Here is a 20,843-nt window from a genome sequence, read left to right on the forward strand (position 1 = left end):
ATCTGGATGTATAATTAAATAGAGTGAAAAGACAACCTTTTCCGCATGCTGATGACTTCTGATTCCAACATCATTTAAGGCTTCATTCATACACAGATGCAGCCAATAATTAAATAGTTGGAGATAATTGAAGGTGTTTTTTTAAGCCAGGTTTAGTTTATATTTACCTTTCTGATTATTGGACTGGGCTGCTTTGATACAAACATTGTGTGTAGAAATGAGTCAAACAGTGAGCAGTCGTCTTTTAGGAACAACCACTGTGACACCTAGTGGCCAACAGATAACCTCCTGGGGACTGTTGCTCCAGTGCATCACACAGCCATCCTGATTTGGCACCAGCACCACACTGCACCAGAGACACCCTGCAAAGAGTAATCTATGCAATAAACTGTTATGAGCAAAATAACTGCGGGAAGTCATTTGAGCCATTCGGGGTGTGGTCACGTTTGGTCATTTGAATGTTTTCACCAGAAAAGCCATAAGAATGATGACTCATTTGAGAGCGGTTTTCAACAACAAAATTGAGGCTGCTATAACTCACAGGTTAAACCCAAACGCACACATTAATGCAGGACATATATCTGCAGTCAAACTCTAGTGATGTGAGTGAAAATAGCAGAACCTTATACACTGGTGAATGAGTGGTTCAGGAAGTTGACTAAATTCACTGAATATTTTATAATCAACAGGTGTAGAAGTATGTGCTGTTTTGTCTTACACTTGTTGACCTTTTTGTCAATATGAAGACAAACAAATTAATAATTTACTACAAAAAAGGTGCATGATCTCCCCAACAAATGACATTTTGTTATGCATGGTCATGCTTTCATTTACAACCTGAATAGCAAACATTTACAAATGCATGATTGTACTAATACGAGACTTTGCTTTATTCCACAACGACCCCGTGAGGAGATACTTGGTTATACAGTGGTTACACATGTTGGAAGACAAAATAAAGTGAAATAAAGTGATTACATATTGACAACTTTTTTTATCGCCAGAATAAAACTCTGGGCATTACAACAAAATTAAAATATTATAATTAATATTTGAAAGAAAAAAAAACATGCAAGCGAACAGAAAAGAAGGTTTTCCAAAGAAGCCATTTACATATGTTACGGTATCCAAAGAAAATGACATGTGATCCTGTGTGACATTTATTATATGTTGTGATTCACATCTGAAAATAAATTGTTCATATGTATGTTGTAATGACGGCGGCTGCAGATCAGCTGCCTTTAAAGAACAACTTCAATTCAGTGTCAAGTCAATGCATCTAGAAGCCTTGAGGAGGCAGAGAAAACTGGTATACAAATGAAGATAATGAAGAAGATTATATAAAACAAATAATATTATGTACAAATAATATATATTTATGTTTTTAGGGATGTTTTAAGGTATCTTTTGATGTAACCCACCAATGTGTTGAGGCAGTGATGATGGCAGCGTGTTCCTGTAGTGTTTGTGTGATTCAGTGTGTATGTGCAGCTCTGTGGTGAAAATATTCTGCTTGGTCTGAAGACATTACTACAAGACCCTCACAGTCTGCCTGATAGTCTGTTCTCACGTTCTGATTTAAACCAATTTACCAATTCCATTATGCTAAGCCTGAACACTGGTTGGAAAATGATGAACGATTATGTGAAACACATAATCTCCCTGCTGCACCATCATTGCAATATGACAGCCAAATTTCATTCATCCTATCCAATTTCTTCCTTATTTAAGGAAAGAAAATTACTGGTCCCAGTAATCAGATATGTAGGAGTCTGTGTGCAAGAGTTAAGCCCACTCCCATTAGGCTTTCTGCCTTGCTCCTGCTGTAGTCCAAACACACACACACATGAAGAGAGATATACATGTTCCACATGTCTGACCCTCCTCAGGTCTCACATCCCCTTTTACCCGTTTCGAGGACTATTATTTGGCCTTGATATATTCTCCACAACATCATCCGTTAGCAATGCCAGTTTGAAACACAGTGTCCTTTAAGTGGTTTAGAGAGCTGCAGGCAGGCGGTTTGCCCACACACACACACACAAACACACACACACACACACACACACACACACACACACACAGGGACACTCTCATCTCTTCTGAAAAGGCTGTACAGATGTTTTTTTTTTTTCCAAACAAAAACATAATGTAATGAAATTAGGCTAAATTAGATAAGAATGCAATTCTGTCTTTTTGGCTGTGATTATCCTCAGACAAAAAGCATGTCAATGTAATGGGGAGACACCATTTGGCACAAATATTCATTCCCCTTTCTCTGTCTCTCTCTCTCCTCCATCTCTGTGGACTTAAAGCACCAGCAAACTGCTGCTATATTAAACACCATGTAATGTATCGCTAATATACTCTAGATGGGGGTGTTTTGAGCCTTCGACTGTTTGTTCTCCCCCACGCATGTCCAATCCGTCTCTCCAATTGGGAATGCGATATAGGTGTAATTGAAAATTAATAGAACATCTTTTTCTGTTTTGTTTTTTCTCTTTTTTTTGGTAGAGGGGGTGGAGGAGGGAGTTGGGGGGGTGGTGGTGGGGGGTAATTGATCGGGTTTCATTGTTCCTGTGTGACACCACCACCACCAGGGCCTGTTTCTAACCCAGGAGCCTGAAAGCACCGAGGGGCTTTCTGCGTGCCCAGGCCCCGCAGCGCCTTCTCCGCTTTGTCACTAATTGTGGCCCCCTCTCCACTGAATTGGGATTCGGGTAAAAGAGCTTGTTGGCTCGATGCAACGAAGCTGCCGATGACGCTCTCACCATTATCAAAGATACTCTTGATCTATTCAAAAGCAGGAAAGAGATTTTTTTTTTTTCTCGCCAGCCCCACTGTGTGCAATCACACAGGGGGGGGCGGTGGAGGGGGGGGGGGGCGTAGAGAGTAATTTGCAATGCGTCCATTAGTTCTTCATTAAAGCAAGATTAAATTGCACCTCAAATCACATCTGCCTTTTCTAGAGTAAAGGGTGACAGTTTTAGGGCCAAAACTAATTACTAGTGCCAATGAATGAGAGAGGAAAACAGGGCTGTTTTTACATGAGATAGTGTGGCCTGTCATTATATTCTGACTAATTCCACTCTGCCTGCTCTCTTAATGAGACCAGACCGTCCTCACATCTCTCTCTCTCTCCGTATCTGTATCTGCGCTCGCTCCAAATGTATAATTTTGATAGCACTCGGAGTTTGCATTAATTAATTTTTCTGCGGAGACCTGCTACAAGTGCCAATTTGGGTGATGTTCTGAATTATCATTTAGAGAGAAAGAAAAGACTGACTGGCAGACAGGCAGGGAGACAGATAGTTGCTGAAACTGTGACTGAAGAGAATACATTTGAGGCAAACTGCATGAACCAACTTTAACTCTCCTTCAACTCCTCTTCATCTTCGTCTTGGTCTTGGTCTTCGTCATTGTCTGTTATGTTATGCTTGTGCTTGTCATGTCAAGGTTAATCCCTTTTCTTTAACAATAATTTCATGTCTGAATAAAAACAAAAATGGTGCCAACTACAGAACAATTGAAATCAATCAAGGAAATTCCTCATACCATACTTAACAAATAACATTAAGCTGCTCTACATGGACACCTTTTTTTAAATGTACAAACAAATTTCTATTTTGAATCTATCCATCTTCCTTGGGAATAAGAAAATGTTCGGTGGACTACTCACCACAACATGTATTGTGCTGTTTTGGTCCGTTACTTATTGCTTGACAGCATCATCTAATAATCTTATTTGCAAAAATAGATCAAATTCAGAGATGTTTTACGTTGACATGCTCCTGAATGCATTAAGTAGCAGTCTTTTGCGTTTTTGCACAGCAAAACTAATAATAACATGTTGTCCAAAGGCTTGTTAATTCAATGAATAGTCATTTTTATTAAATCTTAGGTAAATGATTTGGTTTCCTCATCATTTGCCATTTTAATTTCAATAAAATATTGCAAACTTTCTGGCCTATTAATAGTCAGCTCAAAGTTCACTTCAATAGTAACTTTTTGTCACTTTTTTCCTCGTCTCGTGTTTTTTTTTTGTCCGTGTAATGAAACTGAAGTCAGCTTTTGCCAGAATGACCTGAGTTACAAAAATGTTAAATATGTAATTTAGGTCGTTGCAGTTTATCAATTCAAGTATGTTGCCTTGACCGATGGAAACACGAAAAGCAAACTACCGTTGCACTTTATCATTTCCCACCAACCCTGTTTATTGACCGGGACGGGAATTTACCGTCACGGATACGACCCAGCGGCCTCCCCCCCCCCGTCCCCCATCTGCTCGGATTGACAGACGCTGCTCTCCTGTACTCGAGGTGGAGGGCGGTTAGATTAGAGCTAAGAGCTGAGAGCAGCCGAGTCGCACAAACAGGATTTATCATGTTGTCTCACAGTGGCAGCCCTGCCTGGGATCACATGGTGCTGATGAGCCCTGGGGCATAACATGCTTATGGCAGATACACCGCGATTTACGGAGACAGGAGAAGTGCAGAGTACGCCAACTTAACATGTGTGCATTTGTTAACAGTGCACAGAGTTGAGGTGTTGCCACCTTCCAATGAGTCAACAATGTAACGAGGCTTTACCTCTGCACTGTGTATAAATCTCTTAATGCACATTACAGGCTTTTCAGAGTTGCCAGCTGATTAGCCCTCTCAAGACGATTTTTGCTATCCTTAAAATACATATTTTTTTTTTTACATGCAGTGCATTTTTCTCCTCGCAAGGTACCAAACCTCCTTTCCTTGCAGAAAAATATATATGCACTAGCACTAATTTTTTAAGCAGAGGAATCACCCCACTGGTTTCTGCTGAAGTGAGATTTGGCTGCAGAGACCGCGCTGGTTCCAGAAATTCAAACCTCATACCATTCCAGGCTGGGCTTATGCTAAGCTTGTTAGTATGTGTGATGCCGGGACCGATAGGACCTCTACATTACCATAACGCTGCTGAATTAACTATGATCTTCCCCTGCACCGGGAGAAAAACTGGCCCACAGAAGTTTTGCAATATGCTGTGCAGGATATTATGATAACATGCTATAATAAATGTTTATAATCTACTTAGTGGAGGACCAGGGTTCAAATATGTTTCTCTATTAGGCTTATTAATGCTCCCACAGATTTTCTGTTTCGCCGTCGTGGTTGGCAAGTGAAATGTGCACAGTTAACCACAAATGGGAAAATAAAAGGTCTAAAAGTGATGATTTATTTAGGTGGAGATTGCGCACTGATATCACCCAACAGGGAGAAACGCTGCAGCTAAAATCCAGTGGATGCTGCAGCAATCCCAACCAGTGAGGACACATCCGGTAGTGTCTCATATCATGGGGGGGGGACTATATGGGGAGGTTACATTCTACTATTTTACATAAATTACACATGATGAGTTTTTTTTAAAGCTTGTACTTCAAGTCAATAATATTCATACTTTTGCCGGCTTTTGGGTAAAAATAAAGATTTCTACGCCACCTTTGAAATAACATCACGCAGAGTTTTACATTCAAATTATTATGATATATTCTAAGGGTTTAGTTGACAATGTCTCAGAAGCTAAAGAGCTGATCAAACGTAGTTTTTATCAACACGGTGTTGAATTTCTGAACATAAATTAAATATAGGTCCATATTTAATCTGTCTTTGGTCACGACTTGTGAAAGTGACATTTATTTGATCGATATGCTGCTTGGATTCAGAGTAGTAATCCAACCTGTGTGTTCATAATTTGAACAAAGTTCTGTGGGATTGAACACTATTGGGCTGCACTGCAGGAGTTATAACCTTATTTCCTTCTTGTCAGGTTAGATGAGAAGAGCGATCCACTCTCATGTCAAAAGTCGCTGGCAGGACAATTTCTTGGCCAGAGGGCCCTCGGGATGCTGGAGGGCAGCTTTCTTCAGAAATGTTACCTGTTCTCCCGTCATCGTGTTAAGCTTCGCTAACTGGCTAACTCCATCTTCACTATACAACCGTGAGAGTGGCATCCATCCTTTCGAGCATGAAAAAGAGTTAGCTGAGAAAATGTCAACGCACAATAAACAATATATTCGCGAAATAATATTGCGTTGCCTGTAGATCACTCGAGAGTGTTTATTGATGAGTGTTCAGTCAGTGCAGCAGCTCCACGGTGTCCTCTGACCTGCTCTCCGTTAATCTGACTCCCGAGTGAATGTTTCCGTGGAAATACCACAAGGCGGCCCGCACACGTTCAAGACGCATTGGATGACACACTCCTAAAGTATCCTTATTATACTGCTCGTCTTATTTTGATAAACAGTAATTTGGTGTCACGGAGGACAGTGTGGAGTGAATGGGACGTGTCTGTCTATCTGCCTCAGCCATTCCCCCCCCCCCCCCCCCCCCATTTGTCTGTCGGGTTAAGACTCCCCTCTCTCCGTGTTGACACATATACATATCACACACCAGGATTAGCATGACGGTAACTGTAACAAACCTCTCTTTGAAAAAAAAAAAAAAAGAAGAAAGAAAGAAAGGGGGGGGGGGGGGGATTCTATAGTGGAGGTGCCCAGCCAGAAAATAGCATACTTAGACAACAATGGCGTGGTAAGTACCTTAGCAAGGATCAGCGCTGGCAGAGTGAAACACATTACAAAACAATGGCTGACTGCCTGCCTGCTCGGCGGCTTGGACGGCTGACAGGAGCTGTGCTGCCATGCTGTTATTTGTCAGGGGGAGAGAAAGGGACACAGAGACACACATCATCATCATTTCGCTCCTCATCGCCTGTAACGGCGAGTCTAATCCGGCCCGCAGACGGATCTCCTGTGATCCCCCCCCCCCCCCCCTGCAAAGTGTGCTGTGTGATGTTGTTCCACAACATGGATGTGGACGGAGGGATGATATGACCAAAAGCAGCGTGGCGGTTAAAAGTGGTTTCATGTTTGTTTTTTAAAGGTCAAAAGGTGACTCTTTGGAGAGAAGTGCCATGTTAGAAGCTGCAGCAATTAGTCAGCTACTCTGAAACACGTTCGGACATTTGTATTGGTTTTGGGGCCAATTAAACTGAGTATATCTTTGGATTTTGGAATATTGATCATACGAAACAATAGATTTGTTAAACGTCACTTTGGACTCTGGAAACAAGTGCCGGTAAATTTACATGTGAAAATAATTGTTGGTTACGGCCCTTGCATTAGCTTAATGTATTTTCTCTTTAATGAGAGCAACAGTAAGACTAATAATACATTTTAGTGGGTTTTGAGGACAGAATTGGCTTCTCCCATCATGCAGTAACTAAAAAGATTAACAGTCCAAAACAAATTAAAAAGCATAATTCTTACTTTGATAAATGACAAATAATCTGTCTGCTAAAATAAGGCAAGTGATATCCAGCAATTATTAACCTACATATCATGCTTTTAAAATTACACATTTACATTGCAATATTTTGATAGGATCTAAATCAGAAAGTCAAATATATTCCGGTTTTATTATTGGTCCGAATAATGAGCAAAGATTGTTTAATGCCAGTTAAAAGAGGAAAGGGGCTGCTGTAAGTAGAGGGGGGTGAGGGGCATTACTAATGATATAAAAGCGAATGTTGGAGCATCTCCTGGAAATCTGGCAGAAATCCTAATGTTGCTCCTGTCCCTCTTTTAATGCAAACCAAATGAGCCGGCACTGTAATAAGAAGCTTCCCAGAATTAGTTTCCGTTTGCAGAAAATTGCGAGAAAAAAAAAAACCCCTGGTACTTTTATCTATGAATTTCACTCTAGCATAAGCAAAAAAAAAAAAAAAAGGTAGACCCTCCTCCGACATTATTTGGAGGACGTTCCATCAGTGGCAGCAGCAAGAAATAACATTGTGCAAATTCTATGCATGTTAATGATAAATAGGAATCCACCTGCTCACAGATAAAATGAGTTTAATTTCCACCCCCCACACCCACGCCCATGTGCCTGCCTGGCCTTTTAGAAATTACTTATGCACAGCTATTATTAAAATAGGGCCAGAGCAAATGAGAAAGAAGCGCTATCTCTGGAAAGAGTGGCTGGGTTTAGACTGCTGCTGCTGCTGCTGCTGCTGCTGCTGCCAGGCCTGTCTGATCACACAGTCAGCGTTTCTCCCTCACACACACACACACACACACACACACACTCACACGTGCACCTATGCAATCCCACGCACACACGTCTGATGCTTGCAGACACACACACACACCTCACCTCATCTCAGTTTTTATGGCAGCTCTGACCCTGTGTTTACTAAATTAACCCAAATCCTTTTTTGAGAAGTGGGGGGTGATTTTTTTTTGAAGTGTAATAGAATTTGACAGCTTTGTGTAAAAATATCTATTTGTATTTGGGTCTTTCTTGCATGTATGCTTATGCAAATCTGCACTTGTGTACCGGTGAGTGTGTGTGTGTGTGTGTGTTCCAGTGTACGCATGCATGCTTGTTTTGCATGAATGTCATTTTGTTGTTGGAAGGAAATTTCCTTTGGGCGTACAATGTGCTTGTCCCTGCATCTTCGACTAGCTGAGGATGTGACAATTCAATGCTGAAGGCTAGGAAAACATCAGCCATAAGTGGTCACTAGAATATTTATCTATATGCATGGACAGAAAAGGGAGAGTGTGGGCGGGAGGGGGGTGGGGGGGGTTCGGGAAAGGAGTGGGAGAGAACGTAGGCCAGGTATAGAAAAGGGTAAAGGGTGTTTTTATGCACAGTGTGCTGTATATTCTCCAGCACCTCTGCTCCATTAGCAAATCAACAGATTCCTCTCTTCTCTCACTTTGGCCTTGAACACTTCCAGAACATTCATCCTTTTTATCCCGCATGCTGAAGGATGTCTCCTCAACCTGAACTCCTTCACCTTCGGCGCTGGGATTCAACAATGAGTGGTGGAAAAAACATGAATACAACCACATCCAAACTGGAACTCATTAGGCGAAAGAAATTCTAAACGGGAACTGAATGAAACCCTTGATTATGACATTCTGACATTGTGGGGATTTAAAAAACCGCCTGGTAGCTACGTGTTCACCTGCTCACAATTACGCTGTCAACACTGTGAGCCAAAAACAATGCTTTTTTGCTTTGCGCCTTTTATATTTGAAAACCTGTATGGTAGACACATAGCAAGACGTGTTGAGCACTCAGTGCCCCCGAATGAATGAATGAAATAAAGGAAGCATTATGCCATTAGGCTGTGAGTAATAATTCAGAGGACACACTGAGCAGTGTTCTCGTGTGGACTTGTTTGCATATTGTCTTGGGGCTCCCTGCTGTGTCTGTGCTTTCTAATGACTACTCGCTGGGGGGTAAAACGACCTCTGGGGGATGTTAAGACTGTAATAAATGAGGTTCTCTCCCCACTTCATGCACAGAGCAGCAATTATGTCAAAATAGTGTTCATAGTTGAAATAGTAAAGGATTCTACTCCCCTGTGCTTGACAGTTTTTCTTCACGCCCAAGAGTTGAAGTTGAAATTACTATGGCGCTTTGTGATGATGTCACTACGTAATGTGTCTAAATGTTATATTGCACTTTACAAATACTATGGAATTTATTATTAATGAGTCTGAGGAGTGAAGAAAAACCCAATGCAATTGTGTCGGAACACTTCACCATTTGATTCCTGCAGCATAGAGTTTAAGAGGGAATAATATATGTATATAAATACATGCACATACAGCAGTATTGACTTTGTACAGCAGTAATTTCATCACAATATGAATATAAGAAAGATCAAACTAATCACATCAAAGAAAAAGCAGATTCAGTACCTGAATTGATAAACTGCTGTTAAACTCCAACCTTCAATTCAGTGTCCATTGATGCAATAATGTCCGGCTATCTTGTTTCTCTTCTAGCATTTAACTGTTTTATTAATGTTTGTAAATCATTTGGGTGACATTGTTCATGGAAGTGGGATACAAGAAGACATGTTGCTATGATAATTGCCATAACCGATATACATTTAAACATTATGTTGAAAGGTATTTACCAGAAATCATATTATTTGATACAACAGCCAATATGTTAATTGCAGCTTCTTTGGCTGCCCTTGATGGTCAACCTGAGCCTGGTTGTAATTGTGCCCTTATTGTACTGTACAATTTGAAATACTTTGGTTGAGTGCGTTAACAGGATATTAAAAGGGTACATTTTGTTTGATCGGCTAATGCCCCAAACCTCTTTAGGACCGGTTCTGGACGACTACAGAGGAAGAAGGAGTTTAAATCTCTGTGCAGTATTGTGACAGCGCGGAGACAAGGGCCAGCGACGGGGTGAGAGTCTGATTGAATGGCGGCAGAGGGCCGTACATCTATAAATTCCTCATTATCCACTAACACACGGACGCCACGTCTGCTCCTATTCCATTACTTACTCCACCGTATTGTCATGCTCCGAGAATTCAATGTAGTACCTTTTATTGTAGAAAATGAAAAATGTAATTTTCCCCTTCTCCCGCTCTCCCCTTTCTCGTAACACTAATTTAAAATGTCTCATCTCCTTCTGCGTCTTCAACAGTCTGATTGCCTCACTGCTCAAGAAAGAGGCCTAAGAGGAGGAATCCCCTCTCTTTGTGAAAAGGAGTCCATGTGGGAGCACGGGAGGAGAATGGAGTGGGATGATTCAACCAAGGCGAGAATCTGCAGCTTCATCAGAGTCGGTCAAGCAGGACTGCTGCTGCTGCTGCTGCTGCTGCGGACCTCCCGAACCAGTGGAGAGACCCACGCCTTCAAGGACTCAAGGTCTTCTTATTCTCCTTCTCCCTCCCTCCCTCCCTCGCTCTGTCTTTTCTTTCTCTACCTCGTTTTTTCACTCTCAGCTTATTGCAACAGAGCAGGGTCAAGACTTAACCCGCCAGAGAAATAAAGTCCTTCAGGCCTTCGGGAAAGGACAATGAAGAGGTGTCTCTCCGCCTGAAACAAAGTGTACGTGAACGTGCAACCTGCATCGGAAGTGTCAGGCACGGCGGGTCACTTCCCGCTCGTTACATACATGGTGACATTTAAAAAAAACCTTCTATTTTCTTCGGAAGTAAGGTTACTTTGCTGTGAATTCAGGAATCTCCGACTGCAGGCTTTGTGTGACCATTTAATCTGGTTCTAGCCTCTGAAATGTCATGATTTTACAACACGACAAAAACAAAAAAACAGCGAATTAGTAGTGTTTTCTAAAAAGTGATATTGAATACTACATTTTAATCACTTTTAACGATTAGCTGATCAAGCAAGGCCAAACAATAGGTGCAGCCTGAGTGGATTTCCTTCTTTTTTATTTCTCTCTTACTGTGACTATGTTCTTTCCAGCTTATACTTTGTCTGTATTGCACATTATTTGTACAATCCTCAATATTTCTGTTGTTGTCTAATTTATACCATACATAAAAATCACAAACCCCAAAGCCGGAATCTTCATTAAAACCAGTATAATGAAACATAACTTCTGTTCCCCCCACAGATGGACCAACCTATGAGTTTGTGTAAAATGCACTTTCTTACTAAAAGTAAGTATTTATGTGGAAAAGACTCTTTTCCATTTCTCAAAATTCGTTTGCTATCAGCTGGCACAGTGTGCCACTGACCTCCAGTGGACAGTTGCAGAACTGCAGAACTGATCCCTCTGCATTTGTTTCTTGTATCATGCCAATTGGAATTAGAGAAAACACTGAAATTCTCAAGGGTGGGAGGGGTTTGATTTATCCAGGAGCAGGTGAGTCAGTGTCTCTAAAGGAAAAGTTTGCTATGGAAAGCTCAGATTATAACTACTATTATGTTGACATAAATCTCCAGTTGTATGTTATTAAAGACACTAATGTATAATGACATTAAAAGTGGTTTAAGAGGCCTCTAAATGCAATGACATTGCACTGGATTTATTTCACCATAAATCTTCACCAGATATAAAATTTACATTTTTGTTTGTCTATTTAAAACATGATTTTGTTTGTAACATCAGACTTGGATTTCTGTCAGGCCTTAAATACAAATGTCTTTGTAGTTAAACCGACATAGAATATTTAAATTCATTCGTTGAGATTTGCAGGTGAGGGAGAGCAGATTTTGAAAGTTTGAAGGAAAACAAAAATGTTATTGCCATTGTGAGAAGTCATCGGATTTTTTTTTATTCAGTGTCTGACAACTTCAATGTGTGAGTGAGGCACAAACTCACACTGCAACCCTTATACCGGTCACGTGTAGGACTCATAACAGCATCGGAATAATCCCTGTGCTCAGTGATGCGTCTTGCTCGGAAACCAAAAACTCCCACAGTGGCTCTTTCACAGGACTAACGATGACCCACGGAGCGAGCCCTCGGTGGGGCCAGAGGAACAACTCCAGGATCTCCTGTAGCCAGTGTTTGTAACGATTAAGATGTCACCCGTCGGAGACAGAAAGCCCGGGATCAGGAGCCTGTGTGTACAGTATTGGATGAAGGGGGGTTTCTTTACTGCCTGTATATTAGTGCCTAATCTGCCCTGACAAGATAGACTGTAGCCCCTCGGCTGTATCGCTGATGATGGGACGGGTAATGATGGAGGAGGAAAACGAAAGGGTTGGCGGCTAAGCCTGGAGTAAGCTACTTTAGCACGTGGCGACGCTGGTAGCACAACCGCTGGGGTGAGAGTGTGTGTCTGTGTGTCCGGTTATTTAATCAAAGTGTGACACCAAGAAGCTTAAATCGCTAATAAGACATAATGCCACTTTGGGTTTAATTTGCTAAATTGAAGGATAAAAGGCAACCAGATGTGTTTGGGCGATCCCATGTTAGGAAAATGTTGCATCTTAGCAACAAGAATGTTATTATGAGTACAGATAAATAATGGAAATATGCACTGTCAGAAACTCAAGTGTATATTTGTTGTTAGTAGTTGCATTTTAATTGTCAATTAACAAGTACTCAGTGCTTCAAGATGGTCTTTATAACTTTCAGAATCTGTGCTATATTACTTTATTCTACAATGTTTTATGGCAACACAGTTCCTCTGGTAATCAAAGGATAAGACATATTACACAATATTCCTAATGTTTGGCATCATATCTATTTATCAGCTTTATTCCGTTTAAAATAACTGCTGCCTCTTCCTGGTGGTGAAGTGAAAAGTGTATGGAAGGCACATTAGATCATGGAGAGAAAGCTACATGAGAAAGCTACATTAAGTGTCACTTATTTTTCCACACAGGAAGCAACAGACGAAATGATGAGGAGCTGAGGATAGTGATGGTGGGGAAGACCGGGTCCGGGAAGAGTGCCACTGGAAACACCATCCTGGGACAGCATTGCTTTGAGTCAAAGTTCAGTGCAATTTCCATGACGGTGGACTGTTCCAAGGGCAAAACCACGGTGGATGGGCAACAGGTCGCTGTTATCGACACCCCGGGCCTGTTTGACACCAGGTTCGGCCTGGATAAAACAACACAAGGTGTCTGCCAGTGCATCGCCTATGCTGCTCCTGGACCTCATGTGTTCCTGGTGGTCATCAGTCTGGGCAGATACACTGAAGAGGAAAAGCGGACGGTGCAGAAAATTCAAGAAATCTTTGGCCAGGCTGCAGACAAATACAGCATGGTCCTCTTTACTCATGGTGACCAGCTTGAAGGCACCATTGAAGACTTCTTGGGGGAGAGCCCAGACCTGCAGGAACTTGTGCACAGATGTAACGGCCAGTACCACGTCTTCAACAATAAGCTGAAGGATCGCTCTCAGGTCACTGACCTGCTCCAGAAGATCCGAAATATAGCCCAGGAGAACGGAGGAAGCCACTACACCAACGAGATGTTCCAAGAGGCTGAGAGAGTAGTTGAAGAGAAGAAACAACGTATCCTGAAAGAGAAAGAAGAGCAAATACGCAAAGAGAAAGAGAAACTGGAGAAGAAACTACAGAAGAAATATGAAGAAGAGAGGAAGAAATTGAGTGAACATCTCCAGGCTGACAGAGAGAGGAGGAGATTAAGAGAGAGAAGCAGCAGATGATTGAGGAGAGAAAGAGGGAGAAGGAAGAAATATATATTGTTTAAGAACGTTCTGTCTTGCAGCCCTGCACTATGCGTTAACAGCATATAACTAATTAGTTCATAGATCAATGAACAACACAGTTCAATTCCAAATTGTCAGTCCAAATTAAATAAGTTATTGACTGTGAGATCAAAAGGACAGAATCAGTGGAAAGGCTTAGAGACAACTAGTTTAAAGTTCTTAAGTAACTCTTCAACAGTGCACCCGAGTGCAGTCACTACTTTATCATGTTATCAACTAACACAAGTTGAAAACTTATTTGCTATATCAAAGTTATCATCATGTGGATAATGCAATCTTTCCCTAACAGGAACATGCCATGTGCATAATTAAAACAAATATGTAATTACAATACTTGCAGTATTATTTATTTCTGGGTGTTTTACAAACACAGAGTTATTACTCGCGTTTCTATCCCTGACATTTCACTGCCGTCCCAAATGTACAACATATCAAAGAGGACATTTGAAGAGATGCTACCCTTAAATACAGTGCAGGGACAGCTTAACTACCAATTGTGTTTACCTTTGTTATTCATTGTTTTTCCTTTGCTGTGTTACACAATCATAAGAGTCAGTATTTTAAAATACTTTGGCAAACTACTTTTTTTTAAGAGAACGGCTGCCTTCTCCTTTAAACCCTGAAGGGGAGGGAGCTTTGTGCTGCTTAGGAGAACCGCTGCACTTCTTGTAAACGGTGAGGGAGGCGACATGTAAAATGGGTATCTGTTACACAGGGACTTTCCAGAAACTACAGATCTTAAAACAGAAGACAAACATGGGACAAACATTGATACAGAAAAAGTATTTTTTGAAGCACTGCATGTGGTGGGAGTCAAATATGTCTTTTTCTGTTTATTTCCATGCAAGGCAAGAAAGATCACAGCAGCCACATGGTCAGTAGATTGCCAAGAACCTTCCCCCTTCCCATCAGGGCCAGACTCTTCTTATACTTCAGTTCAGTTACAAGTGGCATCAACAGAAAACTTGCTTACATTCAACACATGTGAACCAACTTGTTGAGTCTCGACAGCCAGGACACTTGGGACATCTTATCAGTGTGAGACACTTCAGCTCTTTACATAAGGCCTCGCCATCCCACCACTTGCAATTAATAAACTGGTTATACAATGAAGCGTTTAAGAAGAGTTACATATATTTTTGCCATTACAATTCAAACAGAAAACACAACCACAGAAAGCATGTGATAACCGAGGAACTTTTCTGCCTTCAGAACTGCCGCTCACTGGATGTTTTTTCTTTTTTGGACAATTCTCTGTAAACCCTAGAGATGGTTGTGCGTGAAAATCCCAGTAGATTAGCAGTGTCGGAAATACTCAGACCAGCCCTTCTGGCACCAACAATCATGCCACGTTCAAAGTCACTCAAATCACCTTTCTTCCCCATACTGATGCTCGGTTTGAACTGCAGGAGATTGTCTTGACAATGTCTACATGCCTAAATGCACTGAGTTGCCGCCATGTGATTGGCTGCTTAGAAATTAAGTGTTAACGAGCAGTTGGACAGGTGTACCTAATAAAGTCGCCGGTGAGTGTATATATATATATATTTATATTCTCACTTACACCATCCAAAAACCTTGTGTAACCGAGACCTCGTTTTCACTTTCGATTGTGGGCGTGCGTCAGTAGATAAAGAGCCGTTCTGCCAGAGCTGCAGGAGTCACTTTCTGAACCAGTACTTCATCTGCAGCGTCTCTTCCACTCTTTAACCCAAACATGGCCAGAAGCTTCGGTAAGTCAGAAGCTAATCCTTGTTTTAAAGTCGTTTTTGAAGGGTTACGTGGTGGCAGAGCTCACCGCTGAGCTCTTATTTTGTAAAATGTTCTTGTAATTCACATAAACTAGAAGGCTGCTATCGACACGTCCAAAAATGGTTTAAAGGACAATTTATGAGGAGTCAGGAAAAGAGGAACTTGCGTTCACAGAATGAAGATTTCTAATCGTTGTATGTCTAACACCTACAGGAAAGTCACTTATATGCAAGGGCGTAACCATGGTTTAGACATGGGGGGGGGTCCAAATGAATACCCTTCCCCCTCTTTTTTTTAGCGGGAATTGGGCTGGTGTTGTGTAACAGTGATTCAGCGTGTTCTCCTCTCTGGGCGGGCATTTAATAAACTGTTTGTACTCAGGAAGTTCATGGCTGAGGTTTCCTCTGTTAAAGTCCCCGAGGACACTAACCGTGGAGCCCGGGTTGGTCCGCTCCACACGCCGCGTCTGGTCGGCGAGTGTCCGCTGTGCACGTTGCCCGCCGGCGGCACGTTAACATCGAGCAGGTTGAATGACTGGAGTAAAAGGGTCTACAGTTAATGATGAAGGATTCCGCATCAGGAGAACAGTGTTGTTGTTGTTGTTGGATCACGGTTACGTCGTTGCACCAGCTGCTGATGGAGTAGAAGCAGATTCCTCCACCCTTCGTCTTGCCGCAGAGCTCCGTGTCGCGGTCCGCCCTGAGCAGCTTGAAGCCCGCCAGCTGGAGCGCGGAGTCCGGTATCGATCCACAGAGCCACCGTGGAGCACAAAACGGAGGCTGTAGAAACGTCTCTGTATTTTACATATTTTCTGCTGTATATCGGGGGGGAGGGGATTGGTGTTTTCTCAAATCTCACATGCAACCTGAATAAAAGCTGTGCTGTCCTCGCTAAAAGTTGCTTGTTTTATAGCTATACAGCCAGCTTAACAATATATTCTCCAGCACCTCATTCTCCAATGAACAGACGGGGTGTTGTGCTTGGCAGGATTTAATGCAGGAAAATAGTCTTTGTAAAACTGAAAAGAGCACAATACAAAAGGTAAGTGCGTGGCAAGTAGAATCACATCAGTCACAAACTAAAGGTTGTTGGTGTAAACCAAAACTAACAACAGATAACAAGCACTGTACGTTTGGTTTATGTTAGCGCCAAGACGTTATTACCATGTGATAACACACTCACATGTAATTTACAGAAAATCATCATCATGACTATGTAAGGAGAACTTAACAAATATTGACCCAAACATCTTAATATAACTATAAATGATTGTCAACTTACAGATGATGCCGGTTTGTGGACTTTAAGGCATAGGATTGTGAAGATGGTAAGCTGAGATGCTACACTGAGGGCACTATCACTTCCTGAATCACACTTCTGTATGTCACATCCTGTATGTCACTTCCTGTTATTTTAGTCGCTAGCTATCCACATTCAACATCGACATTCGCCACTAGGTGTCAGTATAGAACATACACACAACAATACAGTGGTTCCAATACAAAAGCTATTAATCAACAATCACAGACAATAACTGAGTTATGTACGTTCAGGACCTCTATGAATACTCTTGTATAAAAAATTAAATGTTTTTACTGTAGCCTACATCCTTTGAGAATTCTCCAAGATAAAAGTTGTGTTTTATATGTTCAATATTTGAGGTCTTATAAAAGCACAAACAGATCACATGAAAACATTCCACAATCAATAGTTTTACTATAATGATTGCTAAAAGCCCACCGGTTTAATCCCAGTGCTGTAGGTCTGCTGGATAAACTACATCAAAGAAGCACTACAAAAAGTCCAAATAGACCATGACCCTGTGGATTTGCATGGGTGCATGAAGGCCATGTAGAAACTTATTTTGTGAGATTCTTTGTCAATCGTGGCGAAGGAGAAGAATCGGAATGACGGGCACTTCATCAGCACAGCTTCAGTAGAAAACAATTCACTTGTAAGTAATATCTAACAAACTGTTCAATATGAATATATCCTTTGTGCAATAATGAAGAATCACATTTAGTCATTTGCCGGTGTATTTTTATTTTAGCAAGCAGATTTATTTAGCTCTTATCTGGAGGTCCCATAATGGACCGTAATTTTATTCAGTTGGGGAACCTTCTTCAGCAATAAGGACTTCTTGACCGCAGCCTTGTACTTCATTAGTTCTACCCCGTACACAGTGGGTATGCTGCCAACACATTCCAGGGAGGTTCAATACTGTAGTCCACAGAGGGGAGGTTCTACTTTGACAGAGTACAACAGCTGACACAGGGGGCAGTTTAAAATAACTGCTGCCTCTTCCTGTAAGTGGTGAAGTGAAAAGTGTATGGAAGCCACATTAGATCGTGGAGAGAAAGCTACATGAGAACATTTATTTCTCACAAACAAAAGTCTGAAAGAAGATGTGTAAATAAGATCCTTAACAATTCCTGTATTTTAGAATAGATGCTTATTTTTTCCAATATATGTACCAGTCCCATTGAGTACATCATGTGCACAACATGATGTCAATTCTTATTAAGTGTCACTTATTCTTCCACACAGGAAGCAACAGACGAAATGATGAGGAGCTGAGGATAGTGATGGTGGGGAAGACCGGGTCCGGGAAGAGTGCCACTGGAAACACCATCCTGGGACGGCATTGCTTTGAGTCAAAGTTCAGTGCAATTTCCATGACTGTGGACTGTTCCAAGGGCAAAACCACGGTGGATGGGCAACAGGTCGCTGTTATCGACACCCCGGGCCTGTTTGACACCAGGTTCGGCCTGGATAAAACAACACAAGATGTCTGCCAGTGCATCGCTTACGCTGCTCCTGGACCTCACGTGTTCCTGGTGGTCATCAGTCTGGGAAGATACACTGAAGAGGAAAAGCAGACGGTGCAGAAAATTCAAGAAATCTTTGGCCAGGCTGCAGACAGGTACAGCATGGTCCTCTTTACTTGCGGGGACCAGCTTGAAGGCACCATTGAAGACTTCTTGGGGGAGAGCCCAGACCTGCAGGAACTTGTGCACAGATGTAACGGCCAGTACCACGTCTTCAACAATAAGCTGAAGGATCGCTCTCAGGTCACTGACCTGCTCCAGAAGATCCGAAATATAGCCCAGGAGAACGGAGGAAGCCACTACACCAACGAGATGTTCCAAGAGGCTGAGAGAGTAGTTGAAGAGAAGAAACAACGTATCCTGAAAGAGAAAGAAGAGCAAATACGCAAAGAGAAAGAGAAACTGGAGAAGAAACTACAGAAAAAATATGAAGAAGAGATGAAGAAATTGAGTGAACAACTCCAGGCTGACAGAGAGAGGGAGAAGAAAGAGAGAGAGGAGGAGATTAAGAGAGAGAAGCAGCAGATGATTGAGGAGAGAAAGAGGGAGATGAAAGAGAAAGAGGAGGAGATGAAGAGAGAAAGAGAGATGATGGAGAGGGTGAGACAGATTGAGACAATGGAAAGAGAAGCAGAGAGGAAAAGAGAGGAAGAGAAGAGACAGAGGGAGATTGAAAATCTGAAGAACGTTTTCCAGGAACAGCGTGAGAGAGAAGGGAAAAATGAACAAGAAAGGTTGAGACTGCAAACACTGAATTCCATGAAGGAAATGCATGAACAACTCCAGGCTGACAGAGAAAGGGAGAGGAAAGAGAGAGAGGAGGAGAGGAAGAGAGACAAGGAGCAGATGAATGAGGAGAAAAAGAGGGAGAAGGAAGAGAAAGAAGCGGAGAAAAAGAGAGACAGGGAGGAGAGAGAAAAGGAAATGGCGAAAATTAAAGAACAGCATGACAGAGAACTGAGAGAAGAAGTAAAACGGATGCAGTCAGAGCATGAAAGAAAAGCCAGAGAGGAAGCGGAGGAGTCCAATCCACTCTATTATCTGGTAAAAGCTGGAGAATGTGTAGTTGAGGGAGTCAAAAAGGTGGGCGAAGGAATCAGTAACGTGGGAAAGTGGATAAAGGCCTGTTTCAAGAGTTCCTGAAACAACAAAACATATCATCCACAGAATTACAGCAAATGTCAGAGAGTTACATTGACTTTGAGATTCATTTTAACTCTAAACTGGTGTTTATGTTGTTCCCAATCTTGTCAGTGTTACATAAACACTCAACAAAGTGTTAACAATTTAACTCGGAAGTGTAAAAAATGAATCTGCTCAGTGTTAAATACAGTAGAGTTAAAAGTCCTTGACACTGGAAAATTAACTTTAAGAATTTTTCTGTGTACAATCATATTATACACGCACATTGAAATCTTTGTTCATTATTCTTTTGTTAAGGCCTAAGGAGGTATTCAGTGTGTAAAATGTTTAAATATCACACATATCACACTAACAAATTGCAGCACTTAAATTGTACTTATGGCACTAATAACAAGGTGTTAAACCGCTCGTTTGATGAAATTACACTTTCTTGTTTAGTTAGTAATTAGTATCTTTATGGTTGAAATGCACTTATTGTCAGTCACTTTGGATAAAAGCTTTAGTTAAATGAGATATAATGCAATGCCATTTTTTAGCAACAGCATGGTTTGTCATGAAAGCATAATTTTAGAAAGTTATGTGAGATTGTATAACATGCTAAACTGAAGGGCTATTAAACATATACTCTGACCAAACATTTTTCTGAGAATTCATTAACCGTTGAAAGGACTCAAGTCTTTATTGAAAATTAAAAAGACAAAGATGAGCTCCATTGAAAATCAGCAAAAGACCAGAATCTCATGTTTGCCTCTGCTCATAACTAGTGACAGCTCATCTACTGTGAACATGATGTAACTTTAAAAATGGGATATTATCATCTCCTCAGCTAAGTCCATATTTTAAGATATGACTTGTGAACTTTTCAACCCAAATTCACTGCTCTGCAGTCACATGTAATGTAGAAGCACCAGATACCACAAAGACCTTTTTCTTCTTGTGCTGCAACTCTAACAAAATGTCGAAAATAAGCAAGCCCTGCCCTCCGTTGACCTCAGTTTTTAAGATGAGACCCACTTGGGTGAAAGCCCAGTCATGACACGTCATCATCACATGACATCGGCCAAGGTTGGTCACACTCAGCAGCTCTGAGTCGGGACACAACACTGAA

At 41.5% G+C, this 20,843-nt stretch overlaps 2 protein-coding genes and 1 long non-coding RNA gene across 3 annotated transcripts; 2 read left to right on the plus strand and 1 right to left on the minus strand.

The window, feature by feature from the left end:
• Positions 1-10,568: 10,568 nt before the first annotated feature.
• Positions 10,569-14,217, plus strand: LOC119216599 (GTPase IMAP family member 7-like). The gene is made up of 3 exons (XM_062563478.1): positions 10,569-10,723; positions 12,956-12,963; positions 13,159-14,217. Exons 1-3 carry the CDS (start codon positions 10,569-10,571, stop codon positions 13,947-13,949), a joined length of 954 nt encoding a protein of 317 aa, XP_062419462.1. The 3' UTR covers positions 13,950-14,217.
• A 602-nt stretch (positions 14,218-14,819) lies between these two features.
• On the minus strand, positions 14,820-18,327 carry LOC134132192 (uncharacterized). The gene is made up of 2 exons (XR_009956716.1): positions 17,046-18,327; positions 14,820-16,782 (listed from the first exon to the last, which is right to left on the minus strand). It is a non-coding gene; the product is annotated as an uncharacterized LOC134132192 (long non-coding RNA).
• LOC119216776 (GTPase IMAP family member 4-like) lies at positions 15,625-20,210 on the plus strand. The gene is made up of 2 exons (XM_037469896.2): positions 15,625-15,745; positions 18,312-20,210. The coding sequence occupies exons 1-2, from the start codon at positions 15,730-15,732 to the stop codon at positions 19,733-19,735; spliced, it is 1,440 nt and encodes a 479-aa protein (XP_037325793.2). The 5' UTR covers positions 15,625-15,729; the 3' UTR covers positions 19,736-20,210.
• Positions 20,211-20,843: the final 633 nt, after the last annotated feature.

Source organism: Pungitius pungitius, chromosome 7 (genome assembly GCF_949316345.1).
Source record: "Pungitius pungitius chromosome 7, fPunPun2.1, whole genome shotgun sequence".
Classification (NCBI taxonomy): domain Eukaryota; kingdom Metazoa; phylum Chordata; class Actinopteri; order Perciformes; family Gasterosteidae; genus Pungitius; species Pungitius pungitius.

Excerpts from the sequence above, each read along its gene's own strand:
- LOC119216599 (XM_062563478.1), top strand. The coding sequence starts at position 10,569 with ATGTGGGAGCACGGGAGGAGAATGGAGTGGGATGATTCAACCAAGGCG.